This window comes from Prunus avium, chromosome 1 (assembly GCF_965620075.1).
Source record: "Prunus avium chromosome 1, drPruAviu1.hap1.1, whole genome shotgun sequence".
NCBI lineage: Eukaryota > Viridiplantae > Streptophyta > Magnoliopsida > Rosales > Rosaceae > Prunus > Prunus avium.
Genome location: NC_142284.1, coordinates 62,281,779 through 62,297,822, shown reverse-complemented (window position 1 = coordinate 62,297,822; position 16,044 = coordinate 62,281,779). Strand labels below are relative to the sequence as shown.

The window sequence follows — 16,044 nt, the reverse complement described above, 5'->3', positions numbered from 1 at the left end:
GGTTTTGTAGGTTGTTCTTGATCTTCTTCTTCGTGAGAAGAGGCGTAGTTAGCTAGATGGAGAGAGAGAGAGAGAGAGAGAGAGAGAGAGAGAGAGAGAGAGAGAGAGAGAGAGCTGAAAGAGAAACCAAAAATTGACCAAAAGTGTTATCAAGGAGATAAGTGCAATAAATATGCATTTATAGGTGATATTTGCAAAAATTTTGGGGAGAGATGGCATTTTCAGATAAAATTATGAAAATAGTGGCATTTTGAGCTATTTCCCTTATAAATTTAGCATTGGAAATTATACAATCAGTCCAGTTTTTTCACTACAAGAATTGGTCCAATTCGGTTTTTGGTCAACTCGATCTGATTTTTTATCAACCCAATTTATTTCGGCCCAATTCAACTTAAGTTTCCGATTTTCCGATTTGAATGCCCACCCAATTGAATTGGACTCGATTAGTTTAGTCAGTATGATTGATATGGATTCAAACCCTAGTTGGGCACCAAAAGGTCTCCATTCAACCAAAAAAGATACACTAACAAAAAGGTCACACTTGACCACCACTTTAGGATAAATAGTATATGAAATTCATACAAATTTGATCGATAACTACATACAGTATAGTAGAACATTAGACACAATACATACACGCATATTTATTTCTACAGATTTTCTCCTATGCGGACGTCCGGACATTATTATTGTGCAGACGCCTCCTTGCTTTCCTCCCCATTTACACATGTGGACGTCCGTATGAGAGAAGAACAGTTTATTTATATATACACACACGTATTTATTTATATATACACACATATTTATGTGTATATTCATTGTGTACAATCGTATGAATAGGTTTGTAGTGGAAGCTACAGATCAAAACTATGGCTGTTGAAATGAAAGATAGGATGGTCGCTTTGTCTCCTAAAGTTGTGTGACCTGATTTCTTTAGCCACACTTGATTGAAGAGTTGGAGGACCACACACAATGACGCCCGCATCAACATGGCCCCAATTCTTGGATACAGTTTCAAATATTTCTGCAGTAAGAAGAAATCAAGTAAGCAATGACAAGCAACTGGAGAAATGTGATTGTTGCTGTAAGGAAGGAAGCTATTTCTGGCAACTAACAACCCGATGCACCTCTTTGCAAAGCAATTTCCTGTGCTTCAATGTACCCTAAATTCTATATTCTATACCAATACAAATTCCTCAGAAGGTTCAGTCTTTTTCCTTCTTCATTATTATGAAATCAAATGGAGCTTTGTAAGAAAAACAAGAATCCAAAATCCCCACCTCTATCTGATCCACCAGCTTCACAAGTTAAGCTTCTCTAGATTGTAGATTTATTGGTCAATGAAAAGATAGCAGGAAGTAGAAATCGACACAAAATGGTGCAGAAGCCACATCAAAAATATGAAGCAACCAAGAAGAGATTATGCTAGTTTAACCTCTTCAACAGATCAAAGGTTATTCAAATGAAAGAACCACTGCATGCCATTGTCTATATGTAGTCATTAACTAGCATTTCAACTATCTGGATAACTCGTATAGAATTATTGCTACGTATTTATTAATTAGCTTCATGTACTGTGAATTTAAGACGAAAATAGACATGTCAAGGAGGCATACCTTTGAAGTCTGGTCTTGCACCATAACGAATGCCAGTTAACTTTGCAAGGTGGGAATCCTCGCGAGCTACAGTTTCTTTATGCTCTGCCTTATCTATATTTAACTTATCATCCTCAAATTGTTCCTTTGCTAAAATTCTTCTTTCCCAGAGATGCCATAAACCAACCACAAGACCCCCGAAGATAACGACACTTGTAATCATACAGACAATGAAAAGGAGCCCTTTGTACCACCATGAAGATATATGAAAAGGATTTATGTAGAAGATATCCAACAAGCCCATTGAGATAACAAAGCCTACCGTTGATGAGATAACGTATAGTCCAGACCATATAGTATGTCCAGTACCAACCAAAACAGACATGCCACACCTTTTGGATGTAGGACAAAGAGAAAAGTCTAGAGTGTTTTGCACTTTACCCTCTTCCTGCAAATAACAACAATCAAATTCCCCAAAAAACTGGAACAAATAACATTAATAAAACACAAACAAATTAAGGAAGGTACAAAAAATGTGTCAAAATACAACCAAACATACCAAGGGAGGTTCAGATTCCCGAGTGACATATATACAAGTCTCAAGATTTAGTTTACTAGAGAACGATGGACAGATTGAGTCCATATCAATGGTTGAAAGAAGAGAAAGCTCATCTGATCTTTTGACAGCCCAGACAATCAAAATATTTCTTAGTAGACAAGGTCTCCCTTCCCTAACACAATGGAGAATGTCACTCAAGACAGCCAGGAAAGGTGAAATCCCAATGCCACCAGCTACTAAGATAAGATTTTCATACCTGAGAAAGCAAAACATAAAGTCAAACTGTTAGATATAGAAAGAAAAATTTATCATTGAGCTGGATGTCTAGTATATTCTTTTCTTTTGATCCAAAAATAAGGATCATTATACTCTCTTTTTTTGGGTGGTTAATAATTGGACTGTCTTTGTAAAGAGCCCTTCAAATTTGTAAGTACCATTACAGAAGATGTTATGTGAACATATGACACACATGACACACAGCATCATGCAAACTTTCATGTATTTCACTTGTAAATTCCAAACCAGTGATTAGACCAGGATTAGCCTAATCTGATAAAACAATTTTTGTGATAAAAAGAATTAAAGAATAGAGTACATACATCAAGTGGTACGGTGTCTCATGCCCGTAAGGCCCTTCAACAGAAGCTGTTATCTGACTATGAGGACTGAAAGGCAGCTCCTTTTCTGAATTTTCCAAGATATTTCCTCTCAGCTTTTCTGTCCATTTTCCAAGAACCTTTATGAGGACAGAAATATGATATTTACCATCCAGAGGACTGGAAGAAACACTGAAAGGATGCCATTGCAGCCACGATAGCTCACGAACTTGAAGAAAAACAAAACTGAGGGCGTTGTACCGCAGATCTAAATATGTCATGAGCGAACAGTCACTCATATGGTAACAGAATATGAAATTAAAAATAATAAAAGTGTGAAGAAAAATATTTACTTTCTGGTTTTGCGAGGACCAATTCTACAGTTCCACATGGAAGGCACTTCACTGAAATTATATCAACCACCCTTCGTGATTGGCAGAATCTCAGAAAACGATCAAGAATAAAAATAAATATTCCTCCAGCAGCCATTGTGAAAATGAAATCACCCACGTGCAAAGCCAAAAAGACAATGAAGATGACATATAGTTGATGAGTGTAGAAGAACAACTCAAAGTTCAGCTTTCTCACTGGAGGAAGTGACGTGACCCACATCAACAGACCTGCAGAAAGGCTGATCACTCCTGGAAGATTGGCAACACCAATATCCCTCCACTCCAATATCTGCATCAAACCATTGAAAACATAAATAAGCAGACTGGCATCATAATCTGAGCCTATATTTGCCTGTAGCATGGTCCTTATAAGTTATATTACTAGACATTTAGGTAGAGATACATGTACACTATCATATATTTAATACATTTATAGCAATAAGTATCTCAGAACATTCAGAGTGGAATGCATGGTCTATCTAGAAAATATGCCATAATGGTATGGTAAAATGGAAGCAAATCTTAGCTGTCTTCTGTAAAGTAGCCCTTAATTTTAACAGCTACCAGCCTATCTATCAACGAAAAATATGATTAAATGCAGCATTAGCACTCACTTCATGAAGGAGCCAGCCTTCAATTGTCCATGCCACTATGTAAAGCAGTCCATGGATGGTAAAGAGGAGCATTGTGAGATGTCCCAGCCATACATGATATCTCGTAGCATGCTCAAAAGGGATATCAATAAATCGAAGAAGAACTGATCCCCTTGCAACTGGCAGGAACAAAAATGCCAAGCAAAACATCCCAATTAAACCAAAACGAAGTCCCAAAATTTCCAGGAACAAACAACTGCAAGTTCAAGTACAAGGTAAATCGTTAATGAAACCGATCTTTCGACTGAAGAAAAATAGCACATAAGCATCAATGTTTGCATGCAAATCATGAAGGATTTAAGTTTCTCATATACTAATTTTATTCAGACAATCGAGTTGACTATGAATACTTCTACAAATTAAGCAAGTCGAGCAAAAACAACATAAAGAAAAAAGGGAAATATACAGAATTACAGGTTAGTTTATCCCAAGTTTTCAACATTATCGAAAGTAAAGCAGATAATGTTGCCTTAGAAAATGAGATTCTCAGCCATATACGGCAACTTTACAGAGACATGTTTCAGCAAAAAAAGCCTAGACACCTAGATGAATGAATGGAGCTAAAAAATTAAGTGATTTAATCTGAACTTCATTCATTCAAATGGACAGTTTCAGATTACAATAATTGTTTACTGTTATTAAAATGGACATCAGACACGTAAAAAAAGGCATCAGAAAAACATAGTTGACTGACTGTTTTGAAACACAAAAAGAAAAAGAAAGCAAATTGATCAACAAGAAGCTCGACATTTTAAAAGCTTGACAAATGAAACTATTACAGCACCTACCATATGACAGGGAGAAGCAGTTAACCTATGTGTCAACTTTTTAAACAGGAATTTACATACCTCAATTATTTAAAAGTCGTACAATCATTTACAAGAATAAGAGCATAATCTTGGTGAGTTTTATACATACATGCATATAGGCTTTTCAAGCTTGCAAGTTGCAACCTACTAAGGGCTAGCTCAAGAGTTTAAATGCTGAAGCAGAAGCAGAACTTTCAAAGGAGACTGATCTTGAACAAACATGATACCTTTTCTCTTTAAAAGTTAACTGATCAGACATCAGGCTGAGAATACTCATGATATAAGCGTAGACAGCCCAGATAACAAACACAACAAAAAGTAATATCCCAATCAACTCAGCAGCAGAAACAACCCCAAATGGCCCATCCACAAGAACTGGGAACGTCCACAACCGGAAACTCGGATACTTTGAAGCCTTCTTCCTGCACACATAGTTAATTATTACATAACAACAAATCCTGTGGACATTTAAGTGGTTGAGCTTAGAACATAAAATGCAATGACGTATATTCAATCTAACTCAATATTTTCCAACTCAAAAATAGACATACTCGTGGAGCTCCTCTTCCCCAGAGACAACAAGATATGCTATAGACAGCACTGCAATAAGGAGAATGGGACCACTGAATAGCAGGAACAGGCTTCCTGTAGTTTGCAGCATCCAAGTTAACTAGAGACCTCTAAGAAGAGAACACTTACGTGAAAAAGAGCAGAGGCGATAATTAAGTTCACCTGTAATCCCAAAAACAGTTCCATTGGTGGCTTGGATCCATTTCTCAAATAGTTTCTGCACAAAATCTGCTGGGAACAGAAACATTAGAGCAACCCATGAAATGAAAAGCGCCAACATTGCAATCTTGAGAATCCATTTTGCTAAGGTTACAGAAAGAGGAGTCTTCCTCCTGACATTAGCATGTCCAGAACCTTGGCCCCAAAGAAGGGGGTTATGGACAGAATTTTCATCCATTGGGACCCAAAATTATTACACAAACTTCCTTAATAATGTTTTCAGCTACCTCAGTCCCCTGCCTGACCCAAGGCCATATGCCAAAATATATATGCACAGAGAGTTCGAAAATATCTAAAGTTTGTGGAACCCATTCCCATGTGAACCGGGTAATCAAGAATGTGTCACTTCAAACCTTTATCCAGAATACCTACAGAAATTTCTTTACCACTGATGCTTGTAATCTGATTATCTAACCTTGAAAGGACTTTTCCCCAGAAACATGAAAATTGAGCAGTAGATAGAGTCAAATGAAACACAGTGCCAGATAGTTCAAGCCGCAAGTGTTAATATTTACCACACACTACAATCTAGTTCGAAATGTGGGGCACCATAACAGTAAGAACGGTGATGTTCACACAACTCAGAGATGAATAATACCCACACAAACAAGAAACATGGATGAAAAGAGAAAATATTAAGGAATATCAAGCATTTAATATGAAAATGAAAGCCGTCTATTCTGGTTATTGGAAACGAAGAACCACTCAAATTTTCTGTGTACCTTAGAATCCTATCCGGAGATAATAATGACATCTCTTTTTCTTCATTCGTGGGTGCATTCAGGGACTTACCCAAAATTTTTAACATGAGATGGGCAGAAACTCTATATAATTTTCTTTTTTTCTTGAATGAAATTATTTTCTTACCTTATCCTTAAGCTTTTGCTTGGCTCCTTGAGATTTGTAAATACTAATTCGCGCATAATCATTAAATGCCAGTTTGGCATTGCTGTGCTGTAAAAATAAGTGCTGTTAGATTTGCTATGAGAGAAATCAGCTGTGAGATAAAACAGTTTGGTATTTGGTAAACTTTTTGTTAAAAGTGTTGTTGGTATTGATTTCCTCTTTGAAACTGATTCTCGCATAATTAGAAAATAAAAGCACCTCATTAGCTGCTTTCCCTTATGGCCCCGTTTGGGATTGTTTTTTTGGCCAAAAACCTACTTCACTTTAAAGTTAAGCAGTTTAAGGTGTTTGATAAAAATAAAATATCCTGATTATTTTAAAAGCAATGGCCTTTTGACAGCAGCTTTTAAAAGTAGGCTCTGAATTGCTTTTCAAAGCTGCTTTCAAATGAAGTAGAGATGAACCTTTAATGAATTTTTTTAATTCCCAAAATACCATCATTCATTTTAAAAAATGACACCACATCCAACTTTATCACTTGCACCACCACATTAACTATTTCCACAACCACCGCCATAGCAGCCACCACCACCACATCCTCATCCTCTTCATCCTCCGCCACCACCACCACAACCACCAACACATCCACAACCGCCATCATACAATTGAAATACATACTCACTCATCATACAGTTGAAATACTTCCGGTCCTCATAGTCCGACATAATCGAGTACAAGGACGACTCAATCATTGGCGGAGGCGATTCCACCGTATCACGACGTGGGGGAGTATTTTCCTTCGGATGACGTAATAGTGAAATTATTTCCGACACGAAACGCACCACTGGAACTGATTGCGGGCATTGCTCACTTGAGGAGCCATGTGTAATGATTTTCCTCTTTTTTGTTTTGCCTTGAATAATCTATTTAAAAAATGAAATTGGAAATGCAAGAAATATATATATATATATATGACATTAAATTGAATAAAACATAAATTATTATTTTTTACCTCGTTGCCAAGATTTTGACCTCTTCGAACATTTGTCCACGACCCTCCGACTTCGATGGAAGAGGCTATTTATATTTTTGCACAAATGGAATTTTGTAATAGAAAAATGTGAGTGGAAAGTAAAAAATATTCGAAGGAGAAGAGTTGGTATAAAGATTTGGTGTGGAAAGTGAATAAAATGGTTATGGATTTATAGGGAAAAAATCCAGAATTTGTTGGTTTTTTTATTTATAATTTTTTTTGTATTTTTTTACCCAAAAAAATCGAGTCCGTCAGATTTCTGGACAAAAAACGATCGAAGCATCCGGGAAGCGCCACGTGGCATCTTCCCGTTGGGAGCTGTCAGCACGGTGAAATCAAATTTTTTTTACCGTTGGCGCGTGCATTTCATGCACCAACGGTAAAAAAAAATTGAATTTACTGTCGCTGATGTCAGCGCCTTCGGGCTGAAGCCCAGGCAAGATTTGCCCTTGGGCTTGCTCGGGCTGATTTTCCTGCGCTGGAGGTCCATTTTGAGCTAGGGGGGCCTGTTGCCCTGGCAAATTGGGTTGCGGTGGACATGCTCTTAGGTTCTTCAGCCATCGCGTTTCTTTTTTTTCAATTCAGGAGTGTTAAAACGGGTTAAAACATTTAAAAGAATCACAGCCGCAAGATGTCATTAAAAGAAATCCAACGGCTGAGCGCCCATCCCTCAAATAGTGTTATTTGAGGGATCCCTCAACTGAAGGGGACGGTATATATATAAAGCAAAAGGCAGAGAATGAAACATTCAAAATACCAGAAAATGCCCTTAGTTAATGCAAACATTAGATTGAAATTATTAATTAAATGATGATAATATGGTAAATTCACAGTTTTTCATATTTAAAAAAATTAAAATTAATAGAAAAATCGGATAATGGATCCTATTTTTATGGAAAACAACTACCCATTATCTTTTTTAAATCTAAAATAAAATAATTTTTTATAGAAAAAAGCCAAGCGCAGAAGCGCGTGCAAAGAAGCTAGTTTATATATATAAATAAATAAATATATAATTATAATATTTATATTTAACCCTAAGTTAACTTCCCTCTCCTAATTCTTCGTAATTTTCTCTGAAATTTTATATTGATGTTTTTTTTTAATAGTTGAGTTGAACTTTATAGTTAATTTGGATATGTTGAATGATAATTTAATATGAAACTAAATGTTAAAATGTATGATAAATATTTTTTATGCAAAAAAAATCGAGGATTCGGGGCGGTATGAGGGATAGTCCCTCGACGGGGACGGGGACGGGGACGGGGACGGGGATGGGGATTTCCCAAAATCTATTAAACGAGGATGGGTTTGAAAATAAGGGCGGGGATGATATTGTCATACTCTGCCCCTACCGGACCGTTGCCATCCCTAGGAAGGAGTGAGTGAGACTTTTCTTTTTAATTTTAATATTTAATTAGTTTATTTATGGGTTAATGACTTAAATGGTCCCCCAACTATTGCCAGATTATCATTTTGGTCCACCAACTAAAATTTTCAATTTAAACGTCCTTAAACTTTTTAAATTGTATCTAAATGGTCCATCCGTAAAAGATTCTTTGACTTCTGATCACGCGATGGCCACGTGACTAAGTTTTGAAAGGTATATACGACTTTTTGAGAAGCTAACACAAAACTCCTGGGTTATTGATTTCAATGGTCTCCCAACTATTGCTCCAGTATCATTTTGTTCCCCAAAACCATTTTCTTCTTCTTCCTACTCCCTCCCAACTGCCACTAAATTGTTGCAAGATTCACTATTAGCAATTCAGCAAGTGAGAGTCAATGCAGAAGTGGGTGGGCTCGGGCTTCTTCTCATATCAAGAACAGAGTTCGGTTCGCTGCTCACAAAGCTGTGTTGTTGAAAAGCTCAAGTACTTATTGATATTGCTGTTGATGTTGGCTGTGAAAATTGAAGCTAAGCTAAGCTTGTATTTGTGATTTCTAAGACCCCCTTCCCTTGCAGAAAATGAAAGGGCATCCCTCTTGCATAAATATCACAAACCCAAAAATTAAAATTAAAAAAAGCTCAAACCTTTGGAAAGATCAAACCAAGTTGCAGAAGATTTGCTTAGGGAAACAAGAACAAGAGGCAGAGCAATGGGTTAAGCTCAGAAAATGGGTTTTTTTTAGATTTGTGCAGAAAAAGCTCTTCATTTTTCTTCTAAGTCTTCCTCAAATTCATACCCACCATCTACTCTTTGATGCCATGAAATCTTTTCGGCTCAAACTAAACAAACCCATTTCAAAAAATTGATTCTTTCTTTTCTGTAGCTCACCATTATTGAAAAGTTCTCTGTCTTCCTTCTCAGTTTCATCATATCTCATCTCTCTCTCTCTCTCTCTCTCTCTAGACTTAGCAGCTGCTGTTGTTGTTGTTAGGGGGTGGGGAGAAGAAATCGATGACGGTGGGTCTTTGGGTGAAGTTAGGGAATGGGGAGGGGATGGTTCCAATGGTGCTCAGAAGGATTCTCACTTAAAAATACGGTTTTGTCCCTTGATTTAACGGAATAATAAACAGACTTTGACGTATAGACCATTTAGGTATAATTTAAAAAAAATCAGAATAATAAACAGACTTTGACGTATAGACCATTTAGGTATAATTTAAAAATTTTAAGGAAGTTTGAATTGAAAATTTTAGTTGATTGACCAAAATGATAATCTGGCAATAATTAGGGACCATTTAAGTCATTAACCATTTATTTATTATTTATTATTTTAGTCCGCGTGACAAAATTTGAGTGAATTCATCATGGGAACTGTTAATTGCCATGTCAGCATTTCACAGAAGTCAATCAGAGTGAGAAAAGGTAGTGAAACAAACCCTTTTGTTTTGTATATTCTTTTAGGAAGGAGGCGTGCAATGCAATGCAGGAATACAATTATTCTCTCTATTTTTAAGTTGAACACTAGAAAACAATTTTAGTAGCTCCGTCCAAAATTTCAAAAGTGCTCTATAAAATACGCAGATGTTATTCGGCTACACCGCCAACGCCAAGAAAAGATAATCAGAAAAGTTGAATTTGTTTAATCGGTTTGTTTGTGTGAAAACTGAAGCGCGACCGGTGATCAAAAAATCTCTCTAGGGTCTAGGCTGCGTTTCATGGTGAGTGAATTTTAGAGTCTGCTATTTTATTTCCAAGAGAAATTTTTTGCTATATATATGCTTCTTATCCTTGTCAACGCCCGATATTCTGAGATAGACGAATTGAAATTTTGATTGATAATAACGAATGATAAGATGGAACACAGGCGAGTGAAAGTGGCGATGATCAACAGCTGAAGCTGTATTCCTACTGGAGGAGCACTTGCTCCTTCCGTGTCCGAATTGCTCTCAACTTAAAAGGTTTCTTTTCCTTCAATTTCTTTTTGTTGTTGTTTTTAAATATTTTTTAATTTACTCCTTGCAAATCTGAAATCTGAAGTCTTACTCTCAAGAAAGTATAAATGTATTTGTATTTTAATTAATTACTGCGTATAAATATACTGTATAGGGCTCAAATACGAGTACAAAGCTGTAAACCTGGTGAAGGGAGAGCAATTCAGTCCCGGTCAGTCCCTTCCTTTTCACTTTCGTGTTTTATATTCTGGTGAACTTAACTTGTAGTAGGAGTAGCTGCTCAACTCAATAGTCAATTGTTTGGGGGCTTTTCTTGCCTTGCAGAGTTTACAAAGCTCAATCCTATCGGCTATGTGCCGGTGCTTGTGGATGGGGACTTTGTTGTTGCTGACTCATTTGCCATCTTAATGGTCAGTCTCCATGTTATTCCTTTTCATCAGCTTCTGCTCCACTAAATTTGCATTACTTCATCGTAAAATATGTTTCTTCGTATTATATAGTATTTAGAGGACAAGTACCCGCAGCATCCATTGTTACCTCAAGATCTTCAGAAAAAGGCCATCAATTACCAGGTCAAACTGCTTTCTTTCATTTTAATTACCCCCTTGTCAAATATTATGAACTATCCTCTTGCTACTTTTTGCATAGCCAATTTTAGTTTCACACTGGAGCTGAACCTTCAAATAATAAATACCATCAGAGTAGTTGTCCCATATAGTTCTGCTTTGAGTTCTCAAATATAGATTGGAAACACAAGATGTAGACGTGCAGGCTTTGAAAATTTCCGTTTTAGTAGACTATGTTTGGGCTCTTTATGAACTCAACTGTATAATCACTGGGTTTTTGACTTAAGAACTAATGAGTGTAGCATGTGTTGATGCCATTAAAGAGTGTTTGAATGTCTTGGGGTTGGGGCACTACTAGTAATTTTGCTAATGTCACAATGAGCACATAAAAGCTCAGACTTTGAGGTCAGGGCATAGCCAATTGGTAGCCATGCATCTCTTCTGATGATGTGTATCCAAGTTCAAATACTCTCTCCGCCAAATGTTTTAACGGATCAAGTGAGTGTGCCTGGAACAACCATCAGTACCATTGGCTGAGTTCATTAGTTGAAATATGGTTTCCAATTTTTTCCTTTTGACTTGGCAAAATATCTGCACTTAACTTACCCAGAACTGCATGGATAAGTTTGTTATGGCCTACACACATGTTATACAAAACAGGATGTAGATGACATCGATGGTAGTTTCTATTGTGATTATTAAGAACGGAAAATTAGTTTCACGTGTATTGGTGCTTAGATCTGTATCCATCACACATGCTGGTTATTGTGTTTAACATGCTGAATTATCGTAATTCAGCTAAGGGATATGGTATCATGCTCTACCTGTATGATATACTCTTAATATGATATACTCTTAGTAATTTGAGTTTCCTGGTGTAACTTTATACAATTCATTATGATTTCCCTAAAATCCTAACCTGTTCAAACATCGCTCCCACCCAAAAGCAACCTAATCTCTTCATTAACATTTATTATTATATGATTTTGAATGTATGTTCCAAATTCTAATGCTATTAGCTTTCCCCTGATATGTAGGCTGCAAATATCGTTTCCTCAAGCATACAGCCTCTGCAGAATCTGGCTATACTGGTAATTAGCTGGATCAAGTGTTTGCTTGCTTTGTATTGCTTTGATTGTCAAAAACTGAGCTTCTTATGGTATTATCATATAAAAAAATTGATATGGATATTGTTTTGCTGCTTTTCCATTTACAGAAGTACATTGAAGAAAAAGTTAGTCCCGAAGAGAAACTTGAATGGGCTAAAGTTCATATTGGAAAAGGCTTTGCAGGTAAGAAAATCTTAAAGGAGATTTGAAAATAGGAATGCAGGTAAAACTGGTTTAGTCACAGATGATGTCATTTTTCAAAATAACAAGACCTCTTGGATTTAAAGTTTTTGTATCCTATGAAAGAAGAAAAAAGTTGTAGTAATATTTCCACTCCAATCTTGCTTCTCCAGACCTCAAACTCACCCAAATGTGCGAGACTTGTCAAACCACATTTTTATTTTCTGTGGAAGATCGTGCCTTATATAAATCCTGTCTTGCTGTACTGTTCTTCTTTTCTATGAATGGTTGTAGGCTTAATAATCTGTTTTCTGTATGTGTTTCAGCTCTTGAAAAACTGCTGAACAACTATGCTGGGAGATATGCAACTGGGGATGAAGTTTTCTTGGTCTGTTTGCTCATGTTGTCCTTTTTATTTTCTTCTCCCCTTTAAGAAAAAGGACTCACCATCTTATTTTATTTTGGAAAATCAGAAAACTCTTAAAAACATTTTAAAATAATTTGACCAACAAAATTGTTTCAATAACCAGAAAAACCATTGATGTGGCAGGTTTGAGGACTAGGATACTCATTCTCTTGGTTATGTAGTTTTAGATGATGGAAATTTTGATAACTAGAAGAGGTTAAAGGAAATGAAAGTTATATGGTTGCTTTAATCTTAAAGATATTAGAGAAATAAAGAATAGTAGGGAGGAGAAGAGAGATGAAAGTAAGAACATATCAAGGCACCAAGAGATATAGGCTTCTAATAGAACTCCCAAAGATTCCTAGTAGTGCTATAAGACCCCATTAAAAATGTTTTGGTGTATTCAATATAGACTTTTACAGTCCATAATAGTTTTGTGGTATTGAATTAGGATTTTTAGAGAGTCCATAAAACTGTTGTGGTATTCAATTGATAAGACTTTTAGAAAGTTTTGTAATATTCAAAAATTCATTGGAGTCGTAAGGATTTTATTAAACGGTGTATTTATATAAAAAAGAACAAGAACAGGTGGACTTTGGAATAGAAGTACAGATACCGAAGTCCATCACTTCTCCAGCCTCAAGGAATTCAGATGTACTTTTCTTTTCTTACAACTCTCAAACTTTGAACTCCTTAGCTTCATCCTCCAACCGACAGAACTCACTAATTTGCAGCCTTACCCCTACTCGTATTAAAGGGGCAATCCACTGTCTAAGAAGATGGTGTTTCCATATGTAATTTTTTTCAATAAAAGCCTTACATGAACCCTACAGTTTGAGTTGCATGTTGAACATTGCCACTTTACTTCCTAATTTTCCAAATAACAAGTGCTAGTGTGAAATTCCTCAATGTATGAATACAAATAATAATAATAATAATAATAATAAATCAAATAATGAAACATTTTCTCAAATATTTGCAGGCAGATTTGTTTCTAGCACCCCAGCTTTATGCAGCCATTGGAAGGTTCCATGTAGACATGGTACTGCTCATTCTATTCTTGTGCCAGTTACAACTGTAGCAAATGTGTATTCATTCTTGATTGTGCAAATTTATATTTATCTGATTTGTAGGTTGACATTTCCTTAATTTTTTTTTTCATTTTCGTGTGACAATGGAAACTAATCCAATTTGGTGGTGTTCTGATGTTTCCATCACATAATCAAGTTATTATCTTCTTTTTTTTGGGTCATAAAGCAAGTTTCTATCTGTGTCTACTTTCAGTAGCAACCTGTCTTTCTCTTATTTAAGTACTTTATTAGAAACAGTATCAGCTCGTCTTTGACGTGCATGTCTTTTGTTATTATATGAATGGAAGCTGCATTGTTCTCCCATTGACATGAAGTTTATAGTGGTCATTCTTTAGGGTTTTTTTTATAAAATTTTTATTTATTTATTTATTTATCATGGTAGGCTTGCCATAAAAAAGGTATTTACAGAGACATCAAACGCCTCTGTCCCTAAGAAGAATATTACAATCAGCTTATATGATTCATTCTTTCATTTCTCTATGTGAACTTAGAATAACCGTATTTTGCCCTGCTATGGGACTTTGTATCACTCACTAATAAAATTCAGGTGAGTTGGTGGGAAGAACTCAGTTTAGCTCAAGGCCTAGGTTGAAGTCTCATCAATTCATTCAGTGTAGTGAGCTTCTGACTATATATCTGACTTGGGTTTAGGAAAGGAGATAAGGGGTCTTTCTCACCCTTTCCAATCAGCCAAAGAAGAAAAAAGAAAAGGAAAAAAAAACTGAAACAGTCTTTCACCTTTGTGTTCAGCAATTTTGAACCCTGTCCTGGTCTTGGGTGTTCCTCCATTTTCATCCACCAGCTGCTCTTTCATTTCCTTCTTTATAATTGTTATTTATTTATTTTAATATTTCTGGTGGCTGTCCTCTTAGATATTTATCTAGTTTTTTGAGACCTTTTGCTCAAAACTTGAAGTGGCTTTCCACATATACATCTGCTGATAAATTTATTTTCCATCAAATGTTGTGCAGACTCAGTTTCCCCTTTTGGCCAGGTTGCATGAGGCATACAGTAAGATCCCAGAATTCCGTGATGCTCTACCAGAAAACCAGCCAGATGCTCCTTCTTCATAGTTAAACCAAGGGGTTCAAGAGGTAAGAAGTAATATTTTATAAGTCTCCTCTGTTGGTTAGATTATACCATTTATCCAAGTGTTCTGGTTAATTGAGGCACCTGTTGAATATGTGAGGCACCATAAGAATGCCGATGCCGTTTGCAAATCTATAGTTTCTTTTGTGTTGATTGGTGCTTCAAGGTTCCATTTAAAATTGTCATTTCCATTCTTCTAAAACTTCCCCTTTTTTAAATTCAGATGAAACGTGCCAGTCCCAAAGTGCAGCATAAAGTGCCTCATAATTAAGGTTTGAAATGTTGTCAAGTACTCAGGTCAGGTGTTGAAATAAATGTTATTCCATGATGGATGTCGTAAAGTAGTCAGGTGCTGTAATAAGTGATATCCCCTGATAGAACTGGAGGGTGTTGTAATGTAAAATATTGAGTGATGTAGCGGTTCGGATTGTCTGTCAAAATAGTCTTGGGGAGTAGACTTGTACACATCCTGTGTACTTGAACAATACAGCTTATGGTCTTTTCCATACAATGAATTGTTATGGTTATCAATAAAGAGAACATCTAAATATGTTTTCAATTTGTTTTCTTGTGCTCTCCAGTTGTCTAGCAATCGGGTGTATATATTTGCTAAATGGTTTGTTTGTGTGTGTATTCCAAACGAGAGAGAAAGTCCCAACCACACCACCCCTAGCATGAATTGGAATTTTTAGCTCGGGTGTTTTGGATTCTGGTGTATATATGCTTGGAAACGAATCAAACTGCGTAAGCTTCTTATTTTTCCCCTTCCACATACCCCATACAAGCAACGCATTGTTTTTCTTCTTAAATGCTTGGAAACCCAATCCGTCCCCTGTATCAGGCACGCCTCAGATTGATAAGAATCTGATCACATTTGACCGGTTATATGTCGTGGTTGCCTTTCTGTCGTGTGTTGGCGCCTTCATGTTTCAAAATCGTCAACCGAATTGAACTCAATGGTGTTGTTTGTTTCAGTTAGGGCTACCCA

General features: G+C 36.3%; 2 protein-coding genes across 2 annotated transcripts; one reads left to right on the top strand and one right to left on the bottom strand.

The window, feature by feature from the left end:
* Window positions 1-524: 524 nt before the first annotated feature.
* Window positions 525-6,092, bottom strand: LOC110748786 (ferric reduction oxidase 7, chloroplastic-like). The gene is made up of 9 exons (XM_021948735.2): window positions 5,337-6,092; window positions 5,156-5,249; window positions 4,832-5,026; window positions 3,757-3,991; window positions 3,104-3,431; window positions 2,754-3,018; window positions 2,155-2,410; window positions 1,617-2,043; window positions 525-1,024 (listed from the first exon to the last, which is right to left on the bottom strand). Exons 1-9 carry the CDS (start codon window positions 5,569-5,571, stop codon window positions 855-857), a joined length of 2,205 nt encoding a protein of 734 aa, XP_021804427.2. The 5' UTR covers window positions 5,572-6,092; the 3' UTR covers window positions 525-854.
* A 4,038-nt stretch (window positions 6,093-10,130) lies between these two features.
* LOC110765621 (glutathione S-transferase zeta class) lies at window positions 10,131-15,617 on the top strand. The gene is made up of 11 exons (XM_021968784.2): window positions 10,131-10,381; window positions 10,528-10,621; window positions 10,770-10,826; window positions 10,940-11,025; window positions 11,116-11,187; window positions 12,219-12,272; window positions 12,398-12,473; window positions 12,797-12,858; window positions 13,859-13,918; window positions 14,939-15,061; window positions 15,280-15,617. The coding sequence occupies exons 1-10, from the start codon at window positions 10,379-10,381 to the stop codon at window positions 15,038-15,040; spliced, it is 666 nt and encodes a 221-aa protein (XP_021824476.1). The 5' UTR covers window positions 10,131-10,378; the 3' UTR covers window positions 15,041-15,061; window positions 15,280-15,617.
* The last annotated feature ends 427 nt before the right edge of the window (window positions 15,618-16,044 follow it).

Bases quoted from the DNA above. Each gene is read 5' to 3' on its own strand.
- LOC110765621 (XM_021968784.2), top strand. The intron at 12,859-13,858 runs GTCTGTTTGCTC...AAATATTTGCAG, and splicing joins CTGGGGATGAAGTTTTCTTG to GCAGATTTGTTTCTAGCACC. The intron at 13,919-14,938 runs GTACTGCTCATT...AATGTTGTGCAG, and splicing joins GAAGGTTCCATGTAGACATG to ACTCAGTTTCCCCTTTTGGC.
- LOC110748786 (XM_021948735.2), bottom strand. From the start codon at position 5,571: ATGGATGAAAATTCTGTCCATAACCCCCTTCTTTGGGGCCAAGGTTCT. The intron at 2,044-2,154 runs GTATGTTTGGTT...TGTTATTTGCAG, and splicing joins GGGAATCTGAACCTCCCTTG to GAAGAGGGTAAAGTGCAAAA. The intron at 1,025-1,616 runs GTATGCCTCCTT...TTCTTACTGCAG, and splicing joins TGCAAGACCAGACTTCAAAG to AAATATTTGAAACTGTATCC.